The sequence below is a fragment of the Grus americana genome, chromosome 2 (assembly GCF_028858705.1).
Source record: "Grus americana isolate bGruAme1 chromosome 2, bGruAme1.mat, whole genome shotgun sequence".
NCBI lineage: Eukaryota > Metazoa > Chordata > Aves > Gruiformes > Gruidae > Grus > Grus americana.
This window is the reverse complement of record NC_072853.1, coordinates 146491561-146507398: the sequence shown is the minus strand read 5'-3', so window position 1 is coordinate 146507398 and position 15838 is coordinate 146491561. Positions and strand designations below refer to the sequence as shown.

Below are 15838 nucleotides of genomic sequence, written 5' to 3'. Positions count from 1 at the left end.
TCAATCTTTAATTAAGATACCTGAGATAAAGTTCACCCTTGCAAGACAAGACAGCAGAACGGGCACCTTGTGAACAGAGAGCTGTCTGAGAGCAAAGGGCACCCGGGCTCTCAACAGTACGATTCAGCACTGGAGGTTTCACTTCAAACGCAGGACAGCTAGGGGAGAGCAATGCTTTGGGCTGCTCCTAGGCTTTTAGTTGCATTACTGTTACTCACTGGATTGAGCTGTGAATCAAACCACTATGAAAAAAAGAGGCGGAAAAGGACCATTTATGACGAGCAGTAAGTACCGTTGCTTGCAAATGCATTTGTTCATATGGTGGATTCTAAGTGGCAGTAATGGGAACAGAATGGCTTTACTGCAGCTCTTTTTTTACATACTCTTTGGCAGAAATGTGTAACTAAATGATCTCTGTTTTTTCCGTAATACAACAGGCCTCGTTTGTCCTCAGAGCAGGGCAATTTAGTGTTCCGCACTGGCTCCAGCAAAAATATTGAATTTAGAACTGGACCGCTGGGGAAAATAAAAATTAATGAAGAAGACCTTGCAGAACTTTTTAGTCAGGTGATGTAGTTACTTTTTCTTAATATGTTTTCATTTTCAGTTTTGCACATTAATAGTTTAATTGCCTTCAGAATTTGTTTTCGCAAATGTTTCATGTGTTTTGTATGATTGTTATTTTATATTATCAGTGTCAGCACTCTAATGTGAAAGTAAGCTATTGCAGACTTGTAATCATGCCATTACAGAAAATAATTAAAAGATTAAATTATGTATATAACAGAGGTCTCTATCTTTAAGTGGACTTTATAATAGTAAAGTTAAGCAAGAACGAAACTTTCCTAAGCTTTTGAAAAAGCCAAGCTTGTTTCACATTATCTCTGCTGTTTAAATTTAGATGAGAGAAAATAATGCAGAGATTCAAGAACTTAAAAAAGCCAATGGTGCCTCTCAGAACGTGTCCCAACAGGTCGCTCTGCTGACTTCCAAGGTAAGCCATACCCTTGTGGTATCTTCCTCCAGCGTTCCCAGTTTTACATTCCTCAGGTTAACACTGTTACCTGATTCATTTTAGTATTTCTGGACTCCAGGGAACTGGGGCAGAGTCCATATTTAACATCAGCTCAGAGTCTATGTTTAACATTGAGATACTTATTCAGTAACTCTGGAGACAATGGAAATATTCCCGTAATTCCCATAATTTCCAGTTACCAGGATGCTTCTTTCGTTCACTGTCAACATCTCTACGGACTAATATTTATGGAAGTAAAATCCCACTAAATTCAGGAAATGGACCATATATGTTCTTACACATGTCACAGAGACATTCCATTCCACAAGTGAAACGGGCTACAGGGATCTGCAGTGGAAAGACAAGACGTATGCGGTAGTTTTGTCTGTTCCCTGCTGCTAAAGATTTTTCTCCAACAGAAGATTTTGAACCCTTTGTCTGACTTGGTTGAAGTATCTTTAGTTACAGTGTTGCCACAAGTTCCTGTTCCTGTTTTATAGCTTAAGAGACCTCCCTTTAGGGAAATTGTCCCAATATGTATGCACCATATTCCATGATTCAGTTTCAGCTTGCTGTTTGGGGTTGTAACCCACTAAGATATGCTGAATCTTTTCTTGGCTTTCAGTGTACTGTCTCAGACATCCATCACAGAATCATAGAATCCTTTAGGTTGGAAAAGACCTTTAAGATCATCAAGTCCAACCGTTAACCTAACACTGCCAACTCCACCACTAAACCATGTCCCTAAGCACCACATCTACACGTCTTTTAAATATCTCCAGGGATGGTGATTCAACCACTTCCCTGGGCAGCCTGTTCCAGTGATTGATAACCCTTTTGGGGAAGAAATTTTTCCTAATATCCAATCTAAACCTTCCCTGGTGCAACTTGAGGCAGTTTCCTCTTGTCTTATTGCTTGTTACTTGGGAGAAGAGACCAACACCCATGAGCGTGCACATGAGCACCCAAACAGTCCTGCTTGAATATTCACATTCTCAATGTTATGCACCTGAAAATATCTTCACAAGACTGAGTCTTGCTTTTTGGAGCCAAACTGGGACATATTTAAGCTGTCATTTTCTGAACAGCCTACAATGCTGCAATCCCAGTGAATGGGGCCTGATTTGAACCTGACTGCCACCTGGTTTCACATACCAGCTATTCTCTTTTATCAAAAGAAAATATTTTGTTAGCCTACTGGCATCCAGCACATACCTCCGTGGTCACTCTCATGCCAAGCACAATGTAATTTGCATTTCTCTTGCAGATTGTGAATCTTGACAACAAACTTCAAAGCTTAGAGCAGGTGAGTAAATGGGAAACAAACTAGAGATCAAAAAAGAAAAACCCAGCCCCAAGTAAATAAAGTGAGGTTACAATTATTAAATAGCTAAATGGTTTCTTTCCTCTCATGCATTACTCAGGAAAACCTTTTTTGGTAACAGGAGGTTTAAAAAAGCCAGGATTTGTAGAGGTGGTGAAATGCCTTCTTACAAAATATAAACTGTGTAGGACCCTGCATTCCTTAAAGGAAAAACAATTGTAGACTCAAGAACAACAACTAAATACCAAGGAGAGGTAAACTCTTCCTCCACTAATCTGTCAAGGCAAAGACTGGAGAATTCAAACTGGATTTTATATTGTACTGGAAATAGTGAATTTTCAACTGTCACCTGCTTCTCCACTGAACTTGTGAGAAGCCACAGCTACAGCTGCCAGTAAAAGCAGTTCTCAGATGAGTCACCCATGGAATTGAGAAGACAAGATAACCATCCATCTAGACTCATAGTCTGCTGCCCAAGAACAATGTCTATTAATATTTACTTCTTACAGAGCTTTTCTCATCCTAGAGCTTGCAGCCGGCCATTCTGTGTAAGGCCAATGATATTAGTCCTTATTTTGTACACATATGAGTGAAACAGCTAAAAACTTTTCCAAATCAACATTGCTGAAAAAATGGGGGTGGGGGTGGGGGGGTGTAGAAGAGAAACCCAAGAAAGAATGGAAAAAAAGACGAAAAAAGTTTATCTTGAAAATAAATGCTAATGAAACACCACGTAAGAAGAAACTTCATTTTCTGCACTTTTCCTGGGTTTCAGGCTATCCAGAGGAAAGCCTGCAGTAGTAACCCATGTGAGAACTCAGGGACCTGTGTAAACTCGCTGGATGGTTTCTTTTGCCTCTGTCCCAGCAACTGGCAGGTGAGTCTTTAGCCTCCTTGAATACAGAATGTGTATTTTAACTGTAAGGATACACCTGGCTTAGTGTAATTGTGACAAAGCATAGCATTTTAAGGTCGCTCAGGACATACTGAACAGCAAAGCAGCCGTATCACACTCATCGTCTGGTTGAAGGGCAACACATTTGCTTCTCAACAATATCAATATACACCAAAAAAAAAAGTGAAGCCCAAACCACTGGGCCAGACCCTGCACTGTTACACGCGGGCGATGGCCCATGAAGTCAGCGATGCTTGGCAGTTCCCACAGCAGAGAATTTGTCTTTGGGTTTTGGTGAGCAGAGCAAGCTGAACTGCATGCCTTGCTGTTGGTCTTACACGAGGACAGAGGGAGAATGGGGGAAGGATGTTTGTTCGAGCTCAAACAAATAAAACAAATGGGGGTGTAAGTAATCAATCCCATTCTGAGTTTTTGAAATCCAAAGACTTTACTGGCAAAGGATTTAATGGCGCTGTTACATGCGCTAGAGATGGAAAAGTTATATATTCTTCTCCAAGGCCTTCAACCTGAAGGTTGTCCCAGAAAGATTTGAGTCAAAACTGCTGTGCTTTCAGTCTTAATAAAACAGCATCTCCTGATAGAAACTGTGTGAAAGAAAGTTTTTTGAGTCTTTTGCTAGCAAGTTGGCAAGTAGGGGGGATGACAGTACTATGCTGTCCATACACTTTCTACAAACATCTGAAATACATTATCCCTCATCTGACTGATAACCAGGGTCACAGAAACACAGCTGAAAGACAGAGTTTTGTTACAATGTTTCATAAGAGACTGCTGTGTTGATAGTGGCCCATGGTTTGTATATCTTTGGAAACTATATTAAACATTGGCTCCATGGTTTGCTTCATTTCTCAGTTATTTGGAAAATAAACTGGTTTTCCATTTCATCTTAGGGCCTCCTGTGCTCGGTGGACGTTAATGAATGCCAGATTTATGCTGGAACAGCGTTAGGCTGCCAGAATGGAGCCACTTGTGTGAACACACCAGGCAGCTACAGGTAACTTCTCAAAACTAGACACAAATGTAAGATGTATGTAAAATACTCTGCTATTTTTGTGCCCTGTATCACACCTGCAGCACAAGTTCTAGGAGTGAGGCTGTTTAGTATCCATGCACGATAATCCCTTGCAGTCTGAGAGAGTGTAAAATCACGGTACAGCCGAGCCCACCGCCGACAGAGAAGGCCCTCTGAAGCCATGCCTGCTTTGACGCAAGAGCAGCAGCAGCAAGAACAGATTTATCACACAGCCGTGCTGGGGAAGGAGGCTGCAAATCAGAGACTGGCTCCGGTGATCTGGCGCTGCGTTGTAGGTGCAGATGCTCTAATGGAAATTGACTGCACCACGGCGTGCCAAAGGGGCGGTGAGACGCGGCGTGCTGGTCTGTAACCAGCACTCTCCAATGTGCCCACCCAGCACAGCCACATTATCATCCCTCCGTTATCACCTTCCCCTTGAGACTGAAGGGAGTGAGGAGGTGAACAGGAGCAGAGCTTTGGCCCAGTGAAGGCTTCGAGTTGTTGGAAACCTCCGGAATGCACGGGCACCCCGATCACTGGCATTCCCAGCACACTGCATAACTTGAGAAATGCCTTCACCCCCTCCAGAAATACCGGCGCTGCTGGGACTGCGGCAGAGCAGGCAATGCACGGTGCCGCCAGGCTGGCGGGGACCAGAAATGCTGTTTGCAGCCGACTGGCCAGGAGGGTGCCTGGGCTGCCCGTGTGCGCGTCCCCAGAGACGTGAGGTCCCCGGAGCAGCATATCCTTCACTGGCTGTGCCCAGCTCCTTAGGAAACATGCTCTTGTCTACAGAGCGAGCCAGCCTGAACGTTTGGCATCTTATTTTCCAAAATGTCAAATAATCTGGTAAATAAAAAACTTACAGATATAATACAAAGCTCTCCCTGTGCAATGGGAACAAGCAGGCTGGAGAGCGTGCCACAGCTCTCTGCAAAGCATTTTGTCTCCTGCTTCAGCATGAAAATCTTAGCCCCCACAAATATTTGCTTGGCGTAACACTGGCTTATAGCGCTTTGTCAGTTCTGGAAGAACCTCACACAAGGGAAGTTCTCTGCAGCGCTCCTCACGCTGCAGCATTAACACAGAGCCTGCTGAGGTGTGACTGGTTTGTGATGCTTCCTGTCAGCTTTTCTTTGATTTTAAAGGATGTTTCTAGCTTGCCTGCAGCTGCCCCCAACACAGACATTTGTCAAGGAAATGACACACAAAGCAGCCTGCCTTTACTTGTTTGTTACTGTGCTCAGCGATGTGGTGTACAGGTGTGCGACTAAATTAAGGTTTGAAAGGACAAACCCTCTGCCTTTCTCGCAAGTGTTACCATTGTGTTAGTACAGTCATGATTCCTGTGTGTTCCCCAGTGTAATTCTTGCCCTCCTTGGTACCTGCTGAATCGGTGCTTCCTGAAATGAACTAAGATCTCTTCTATAAGTCATCCAGATCTGAATATTACTGCTTTTGCATTATGCCCTCAGTATTATTGAGGGCATTGAGGGATTATTTAGTCCTTTCCCCAACCCCATTGTACTGTCTTCACAGTCTCCCTTCACGTACTCTCTATCTTCTAAGTACTCCCTAGAAGCAAAATCCATCCCCAGGTAGAGCATGACACAGCTCTTTTCAACAACTGTGAGAACATTGCTGCTAGTCTTTCTGGGACCCAGCAACCCAGATCACCCCACTCCTGCTCTGGTGTAGTTAGAGGCACCGGTGTGGACTGCGGGTAAAGAAAATGGAGATACTTAAATTTCCATAGCCCCCAGTGATAACAGCAGGTGAAGGGGGGGGAGCATGAGTCTTCACTCCCTGTTCGGATTCTTTACCTGCGTGCTTCCAGCTGTAATTCAGAAAAGCAAGAAAGTATGAGGAAAAAGAGCAGGTACTCAGGAAACACCTTCCTGAATCAGGACCTTAATGGGACATTGCATTAGCTGGATGAAAGGCTGTGAGAGTCTATCAGACTTTTGTGTCAGAACCAAAATAACAGGGGCCTCATCACAACATGCTGCCAGCGATGGGGCAGAACCAGGGCAGTGCCGAGCAGCAGCGCATCACAGTTTGGCTGAAGCTCCTTGCAGCGTGACCTACTTCTTGAAGCTGTTCTCTGAGCAACTTGAGATAGGTATCAGATTAATCTTTGCCAGACAAGACAGGAGACAATGCTGTTGTCCTCCTCCTTTGGAGCCGGTCAGATTGCCTTGCTGTGTCCTTTGGAGTTGAGTGTGAAGCCCTGAATGTACTTTGAACATACAAAGGTGATCTGGTTCCCTGACCTGTTGCCTCTCTTCTTGCTCAGGTTGAGCTACTGCACTGGCAAGATGATGTTGGTCTATGTGCCCTCCCTTACAATAATGAACATGCTGTCTTACAGTACTGCAGACTGCAGTTAAGCATTAAGCTATTGTGGGGGTTTTTTAAGCCTAAGTTCACCCAGGTTGCTTGTCCTGGGTGAACCGTTTAGTTACCTGCAATTGGCTTATCAAACTGCTATTTCAACTGAGCATGTGACACCCTGGCAGGGACAGTGGCAGCTTATTAATAAATTGCTCCAAGGTCCAGATCAGCTGCACTGGAAAACCCTGATTCAAATCCTGCAGATAAATGCTTTTACAGTGTAGTTTTCATTAGCCAGCTTAAAAGCGATTCAACAGGGGTGTGTACCTGCCATATGTCTCTGTGAGGAGCAGGCATCAGCAGACATCGCAACATATAACTTGCATCCAAACAAGTGTCTTGCTGTCATTTTAATAAAAAGCTAGTGAACTGATAGGAGGCTTTCTGTAGGTCTAAGTCCCCTTCAGTTGTATTTCAGAGCCTCAGATTTGGTCCACGTGGAAATAAAGGGTCAGAGGAAAGGGAAACATTACCTGATGGCTTAGAAGTTCCCAATTTCAGTTCCACTATGTACTTACAGTGCTGTGACTAAGGTTTGCCCTATATGTAACGAGGTGATGCAGCTGGCAGCGTGCAAACCAGATCCCCCCAGTAGAATGCCTCCCTTCAGCCCAGTAGTTTGTTCTTCCCATCCCATCAGCCCCAAATGCCTCCCCCTGCCCACCATGCTCACCTGAACGCTGGGCTGCTGCCATGTCTTGAGGTGTGGGTGTGAAGGTACCCTGCTCCCCAGGACAGGCCAGACCTGGCATTTTTGTGTATCGCTAGAGGTAAGGGTTTAGGCACTTGGTATCATATGAAGGTCATAAACTGGATCGCAATGTTGAGGTGCTCTCTGACCGAAGCAGGGATTTCCAAGCTCATACGCTGATGAAGTCTCATGTTAGATGTTTCTTTTCTTCTGGAATTGCACTTATGAATGTAAGAGAAGGCTGTGGATTCTCCCATAGGGTGAGGCAGTCATGGATATGCACAAGTCCCATGGGATTTTTGAGTCTCTGCTGAACAGGAGCCTTGCGTCTGTGCATGATTATTAATAGGATTGTCAATATAGCCAAATAGACGGATTTCATAAGCAACACCACATAATTGAAAGAGTGGGGAATGATCTCCTACTATCGCAATATATGATCTCTAAGTGCTCTATAAAGACAACATTTTGATTTTTCTGTCTGCTTTCACCATTAGCTGCTCCTGTACTCCAGAAACCTATGGACCTCACTGTGCCTTGAAGTTTGATGACTGCCAGGGAGGATCTGAGACACTCTGTGGGCATGGCATCTGCGTAGATGCAGACAGAGATCAGCCCAACAAGGTAAGGAGCAACGTAAAAGTCTCATTACACAACACAGCATGAATAAGCAACAAATAATGCTGAGCACCACAAAACTGTGTAGCACACGCTGCTGTTGCAAAACAGAAAGAAATACCACCGTACAACATAACCTAACCTCTCTGTTGTCCCAAGGACAGCAGAAAGAACTGAAAACGCCTTGTGTCTTGTTAGAGGTATGTGTCACAGTATCAGATCTACTGCTACATCCATAGGGAGCTTGGGAATATTCTTTGAATAAGTCAAAGTCTTATTTGAGGCATAATATTCTTACTGTTCATTATTTGGGGAGTTCTAAGTTGCTATAATATTTTATCACTTAAATGATTAAGAAGGACAAACATCACAAATCTTGTTTTTCCTGGGAAAGGCATACCTGTGGAGCACTGTTGTCAGTGGCCTGGGAGGTGCCAGGGCTGCATAGCAGCTGGGGAGGCTGCTGCTCATCTTCGATGCTCCTCACTGTCACTTGGACTTGGTCTCTGACTCCAGACGCTACCCAAGCGTCTGCACTGGGCAGATGCTAGCATACACTTGATCGGTCTTCTGGAGCAAGCCAGCTCATTCTTTTGGGGAGAAAATCTGGGTACAGGGTGTTCACTCCGAAGGGACATATGGAGCATGCCAGCTTTGACTCTTTCCATTCAGAGCAGCCCTCCAAAACTATCCTGCCAAGCCTGTGCTCCTTAACAGTCCTATACACCCATGCACCATTCCAGACACACCACATATTCTTCATGCTATGCAATAAAATAATTTCTTTGCTCAATTTGTAAAAGTTTTCACAACTCATTACTTGCTTTCTGCCCATTTTTTTGTGGAGAAAGCTTTTCAAAAGGGTTCGGTGTTGGCTTAACAGTGCCTGCTCCTGTGACAGTCAACAATAAAGCTCCCGTTAGCTTTAATTGGACCAAAGCTAGATAAATGCTGAAATCTGGCCATTAGTAAATTTTACAAGAGACAAAATTGTTTTCCTCAAAGAAAATGTATATTTGCAATTCAATGTCAGTGCTGCACATTGTACAGATTACTGAACAGTTAGTTTGCTTAAAAGAAAACAGCCAAGCTGATTACAGGTTGCTTACACTGATCTGTTTACACTGGTTACAAAGCAAGATGATGACTTTTAATTATGTTTACGTACAGCTCATAATTGCTGTTCATTTTCTCTGGGAGCTTTGGGGTAAATTACAGGTTTCTTTTATGAACATAATGAATGAGCCTGTTGTTGCTTCCATAATCTAAATAGGTAAATTCAGAGGAAGAAATAGAGAAAACTACTGAAGCACTTTATAAAACAGAATGTGCAAACCACGTAATGCTCTGAAAGCTTTCTTGCTATAGTTTAAAAGAAATTTCGTAAAATGAACTCCTCCTGCCCTTTTCTTGACTGTTCTAACTGTTTTAAATATGTAATGTGATGTTTGCTGTGGCAGCCCAAGTACCGCTGTATTTGTGACACTGGCTGGATGTCCCCTCCCGGCAGCCCTGCCTGCAGTGCTGATATAGATGAATGCAGCCTCCCTAATCGTCCGTGCTCACAGAATCCGCTTGTGCAGTGCCACAACACACCAGGCTCCTACTCGTGTGGTCCCTGCCCCACAGGTATCACGTCTTTCCGCGCTCTCACGTGAGACTGGGTTGCAGTGGGTAGTACTGCCTGTGTGTCATAAGCACAGACACAGGATCCAGATGAGAGTAATGCCATGAAATGCTTTTTCCTGTAGTCTAGAGAATAAATGCCTGCAGGTTGTCTTATCTAGGTAACATAGGCAGTGGAGTCTAACACATGATTTATCCTGTCCTAAACTGAGATCTGATGTACCTTCCTGCCCATAGGTACCTTCATGTCCATCATGTCCTATTACCTTCATGTCATAGATCCGAGGCACCTTCGTGTCCATATGCTCGCTGCCCTGAGGCAATATCAAAATCTAATTGTCCCCTCAAGCCATATAACCTATGATTCCTCTTCCTGAGTTGGGTAGGTAGTGTGTATAGGAGGAGTATTTAAAGTATTTAACCAAAGATGTGATAAAGCTTTGCTGCAAATTGTACATCTGTGCACCAGACTGCCTTCTCTTTAAAGTGTGTTTGATTCTGGAATATCCAGAGTACAGTTAAAATAAAACATTCTTGCACACACATCTCCACCCTGTTGTGTTTGTAACCTGTTTTGCAGGCCAGTATTAATTTTCCTCAGTTATGAGACGGACAGGTCTTCTCTTGTGTTAGTGAAATGAAATCCAAGAGTAATTTTCTTCTGCTCTATGAAAAGATCTGGTCAAAGAAGAAATTGAAAAGGCCAGGTATTTTCTATTTTAATGTGTCTCCTGTGCTTCTTTTTAGGCTGGCAAGGAAATGGCTACAGTTGCCAAGACATTGATGAATGTGAAAGTAATAATGGAGGCTGCTCAACAGCGCCAATGGTTCAATGTATCAACACAATGGGATCCTTCCACTGTGGACTCTGTCCACCAGGTAAGATGGATTTTTTTTGTTGATAAAACTATAGAAAGGCTTAAAAGATGAAGATTCAACACATCTGAGCCTGTTTTATGGTCAACTTAAGAAGCTGAAGATTGGTTTTATATATATCAGTATCACATACACAAAGCAATACTGTAATATAGAATGCAGCGTCCAAGTATATTCAAACTGCTTCAGCTGTTAATGAACATTTTATAGAGTATGTCTCTAATGATCCTCTGAAATGTGTTTCTCTTGTACTAGGTAGCCCTTTTCAGTGTTAGAGCCTTGATTTGATGAAGTACTTCTTTTATAAGATCATTAATGGGAAACAAGGATTGCGTAATTATGATAGTAATTTCATTGTCTGTATTAATTGAAAGATTATCCTGTGTGCCATAAATCAGCTGTATTGTTTGTCTTAAAAAAGCCTAGATAATTGTTTGTCACGCTCTGAATGCTGTCTAAGAAGGCAGTGTTTCCATTGCAGTACAGGTCAAGCAGTGGAAGCGGTGACTTGTGTCTATATGATTTGTGGTTTATGATTTCAAATGCTTAACGAAATGTATGCTACCAATACTAGAAATACTAGCAGGAAAAGGTGTTTCTAATTGGCCTTTCAATGGCTATTTAAATGGCAATAGACCGCAGGTAGTGAAGGCTCTCAGCTACTGAGCGCTGAAGGGCTATCACCACGCTGGAAACGTGGCCTCAGACAAGTTTTGATGTGCTCTGGCTGTGCAAAGTCATGCTGCAGCACTGTGGTCCTGCTGAGCCTCCCGAGAGGAGCTGCACGTTGTGTTTGAGACCCAAGGGCAGCGGGAAGCCCAGAGATGGTTGGGGCTGGCTGGGAGCAGATGTGTAGGGAGGGAAGCACGTGGTGGCTCATTGGCCTCACTCTGACCTCACCTGGGTAATATTTGGGTAATATTTTTTTCTAAAATCATGGGAGGATTTAGTTAAGACTGGAATCCATCCACTGTAGGAACCACAATAAATATGCCAGGTCTTACTCCAGTGGTGATCTCAACTTTGTCTTTTTAACTGCAGATGGCTATGTTTTCATACCATAAATTAGGGGGTTTGTTTTTTTCTCATCAGATGATTTTTTTGCTGTCAGCTTTCAGAGAACATAGTTTGTTACAGACTAACTGAGATTTGCCTCTGAACAGGTTATGAGGGAGATGGAAAAACATGTACCCAGGTTGATATCTGCTCAATAAATAATGGAGGGTGCCATCCTTTGGCTACTTGTACTTCAGCTCCAGGTATGGTGTTCTCTTATGAACTGTAATTAATTTCAGTGTGAATCTCAGGGAGGTTTTGGTTAGGCTGAACCCACTTTGTAGCAACATATTTAGATTGCAGCCCCTTCTCCACAGTCGGTTTTGCATCACTGAAAAGAGTTTACAGGCAGGTTAGCTAAAGCCAGCAGGTCTTTCCACAAACATTGACAGAAATAGATTTAGGCTCCACCAAAGAGCAGATTTACTCATAAAAATGTGGATATCTTCACCATTTCTCTTTGATGTAGTTTTCCAATTTCAGCTGCTTTTACTATTCTTCTGTTTTCCATTAATACCCTTTGACTACTCCCACCACTTCCCACGGAGGTGACCTTGGACTCTCAGGTACCCATAGAAAAGCAACGCTAGAGACCTTTCCATGGTCAAACTGAACACTGACCAGGGAAGGTATCAAAACATCAAATAAGTTAGAATTATACAAAGGCTTTGATTCAAAATGTCAAAGACCTTTAATGTCATGGTTGGTATTGTCATTGTAACAAGGACCAAATTACTTTCTTGTCCCATCTCCCAAGGGCCAATGCCATTTTGTTCCTGCACATCTGGATACACTGGAAGTGGATATGGGCCGAACGGGTGTTCTCCTCTCAGTGACATCTGTCAGCAGCAAAACCCTTGTGCAAATGGGCAGTGCTTGGTAAGTGCTGGACTCCTCGCAGTTGGTGACAGCATTATGTAGTTGTAACCAGTAACAACAGGGAGCCTGGTGAGACTGAGAGCTGAGTGCAGACATACTAGAGGTAGTGAGGCAAGGGCAGTGGGGAGTGGGAGATCAACGGATATACCTGGGGAAAACAAAGTGAGTTTCAGGGCACTCAGGCCATTCCTTTGTGTCTGCAGCAGAGGCAGCAATCTTGGCACTAATAACCAGGCTGCCTGAGAGGAGAGGCAGCTGGTACGCCAGGCCAGCAATGGGGAGAACTGATGAATGGCTGCTCTTGGTGGCCCAAGGAAGTAATTTACAGCCTTGGATTATGGAGGAATTACCCATGATAACAAAACCAGTACCTCTGCTGACCTTCAGACTGTTACAATCCAGTAAAGTTAGTGGTGTGTTCCTAGGCTGATCTTGTGAGAGCCCCCCTGGACCCTCAGACTTTTTATATGGATATGGAAAGGGTGCTTCATGGGAACTGTTTGTACTCCTGCTAGTAGCTGAGTGTTTTGGACCTTTACTGATTGGTGGTGTGAATTCATTGTCATGCACAGAGACCATTTAGTTCATCCAGATGGACCCTGTGATGGCCTTTTGGCTTTCTCAGTGAGGCGTGCTGTGCTCAGGAAAGTCCATGCTGCAGACCTGGGGATTTTGATAGTTTTGTTGTGGAGGATATTTATGATTATGGTTTTGGAGAAATGTTCACAAATGGTAAATTTGTTGTTCCAGTAGAGTCTGATCCCATTTGTCCCCATTGGTTTGTGGATATCCTCCTTTTGATAATCCTGGGAGGCAGGGGGGAAAATGGGACATATGATATGGACTTGGTAGTGTTAACAGTTGGATTTGATGATCTTAAGGGTCTTTTCCAACCTAAATGTTTCTATGATTCTATGATATGTTACTTTTCTCTTCTCCCATTTTCTATGTGAAAGGAGATGATCCCCTCACCTCCACTCAACCCCTTAACAGCATTCCTCGCTCTCTCCTCTGTAGGTACCTATTGTCTTTTCACTCAGATATTTAAAGGGCCTTTTGTGCCCAGATCTAATCTACTTTTTCTGACTATTTAGAAACTATTTATTTTAGTCAGTCTATTAAAAGATATGACGTCTTCCTCTAAATATATCCTAACATACAACTGCAGGCAATCATGGCTACAAACTACCACTTAAAGTTAATAGTCAGGTACTTCAGTAATGGCACTACAGAAGCATCTAATAAAACAGGGGAACAGCAGAGCTATATTTGGTCAGTGTAATGACAGATGAAATGTAATGTTAATTAAATATCAGGCAATGCAGACCAGAAAACACCTTTTCACCTTCCAAAGCAGCATTTGGAGCCCTAAATACACATCAAAGTCCTCTTCCATCATACTGAAAATCTCTGTTCAGGACACAGAGGACATGAACAGAGAGTGCAAAAGGAAATAGAGAATATAGCACATTGATTGTATGTCGTCAAAGATGGGATCGTTAAATGTACCTTGGAATACCATGTTCTGCTTTACTTTTAAAAAGTGTGTCTATAAAATGAGAAATATAAGGAAAGAGGACATATGAAATTAAAACAGAGATATAGAAAGACTTGATTATAAGAAGTAGTGAAGGCTGAGACAAAAGAAATGGAAGAGAGACATACAGAATAAGGAATAATGCCGAGAAGGCAATGAAATTGTTCCCGTTTAACATCCCCCAGGGTGAAAATGACAGTTAACAGCCCACGTAACTGCAGCACAGACTTCCCAGAGAACAGGCCCGACAGAAATGATTTATAAACCACTGTTATCTTGACTTGCTATTTATAAGACGTAGATAATATGATTGACTTGCTTCTAGGGTGATCATTTCAAAGCCAAGCAGTTTCCGGAATGGCTAAATGAATACAGATTTTGACTTTTTAGAAAGTAATTTGAAAAAGCCTTGCAAAGGAAGAACTTAATAGAAAAAGCAAAGAGCTAGATAATCTGATTAGGCTTTGGATTTATTTTGGCATTCATCAGTGACCATCAAGGCCATTAAATTCCAAAGGTTTTATTTCTTTGCTCTGATATCTCTACATAAAATAAGTGTAAATATCAGTATTTCTGCCAACTGCATTGATTCCTTTAGGTGATCCATGCTCATTAAGTTTATTGCATTTGCTTATACCTGTAGGCAATGATCTCTGGATACTTCTGCCTGTGTAATGCGGGCTGGACAGGCCCTAATTGTACAGAGAACATTGATGAATGCATTAGCAACCCATGCCAGAACGGGGGAAGCTGCACCGATGGGGTCAATGGCTACTCCTGCGAGTGCACCAGCGCCTGGACAGGACCACAGTGCCAGACTGCCCAGCAAGGTATGGCTGGGACCTCCTCCCCAGGAGAAATGGGCCACCAGGCTTCAGCGAGTAGATATTTGGTGTATGTGATTAATATGGGAATAAGAACCAAGCTGTGATGGAAAAAAACCCACACCTTCTTGGTGGATTACAGGTCCTGACCCAAAGTGCCATGGAGTCAGAGTTTTCCCTGAGTTTTGTTTATTGCTGCTTTGTTTAGCAATAGGAGTGTAACAATGAAGTTGATCTGCAGGCACACTGGCCTTCATTAGATGCCAGACGTCCTAAAATCTGATCTCTGTTGCTGAGAACTGGCCTGCTCAGCTGGTTGGGAAAGATGATCCGATGTAAGGAGAACAGATTTACAAGAGAATACATTAATGTTTCTCTTTTGTGCATGCTATTTCATTTGTTGAGCAGCTGAGACGTCCTGACATTTTTAATCAAGACAAAAAGCCAGAAAAGGTTTTCAAATAGAAATTTAACGAAAGAAATGTTATCCGTGAAAATGGGGAACTCTGAGTTTTATAGAGAGACTGCAAGGTCCTCCCTTTAACATTTCTTCTTAATACCACTTTTTCTGTTTGTTTGGGATTTTTTTGCCATTAATTTTAATTAAACAAGGTCAGGATGCCATTCCACTGAGCGTCCCTGTGGCAACCATCTGTCAGATGGCTCATATTTATTGCAGGTTGCTGTGAAGAAAGCAGATTAACTTTTCACAGAATACAGAATGTAAAACTTTCACTGAGCCACTGTGAAATCTGCTCTATTTTAGAGCTACATCAGGCTCTTTCCTATTTTCCTTAAATATCTAATCAGTAATGTTTTATTATTAAGCACATGTGGAAAAAAATTATTTTTAACCATTTGTAATAGAAAGGATAGAAAAACAGTTTTTATCTAGTGAGAAATTATAATGTATCAACTTTTGTTTTAGCTCCTAATGAAGGGAAAAACAATACATTTTATGACATGATAATTTTGAATCTGGTTGAGATATGGTGAAATGTTTTAGATGAACACTTCAAACAATTTTTTTTTTTTTGCCATTCCTTGAAACAAATACTTCATTTTAG

The 15838-nt window shown here is 42.6% G+C and overlaps 1 protein-coding gene across 3 annotated transcripts in view; it reads left to right on the top strand.

Annotated features, from left to right (window-relative positions):
* Window positions 1-125: 125 nt before the first annotated feature.
* Window positions 126-15838, top strand: part of CUBN (cubilin) — a 145756-nt gene continuing 130043 nt past the window's right edge. For 2 of the 3 annotated variants that reach the window (XM_054817923.1, XM_054817924.1), the window contains exons 1-12: window positions 126-284; window positions 438-572; window positions 907-994; window positions 2283-2321; window positions 3115-3216; window positions 4146-4249; window positions 7853-7979; window positions 9434-9602; window positions 10347-10478; window positions 11639-11734; window positions 12289-12410; window positions 14591-14777. In XM_054817923.1, coding sequence (XP_054673898.1) covers window positions 172-284; window positions 438-572; window positions 907-994; window positions 2283-2321; window positions 3115-3216; window positions 4146-4249; window positions 7853-7979; window positions 9434-9602; window positions 10347-10478; window positions 11639-11734; window positions 12289-12410; window positions 14591-14777 — 1414 coding nt within the window. In that variant the 5' untranslated portion in view covers window positions 126-171. Of the gene's footprint in view, window positions 285-437; window positions 573-901; window positions 995-2282; window positions 2322-3114; window positions 3217-4145; window positions 4250-7852; window positions 7980-9433; window positions 9603-10346; window positions 10479-11638; window positions 11735-12288; window positions 12411-14590; window positions 14778-15838 lie in introns of all 3 variants that reach the window. The other variant, XM_054817922.1, reaches the window with a different exon arrangement.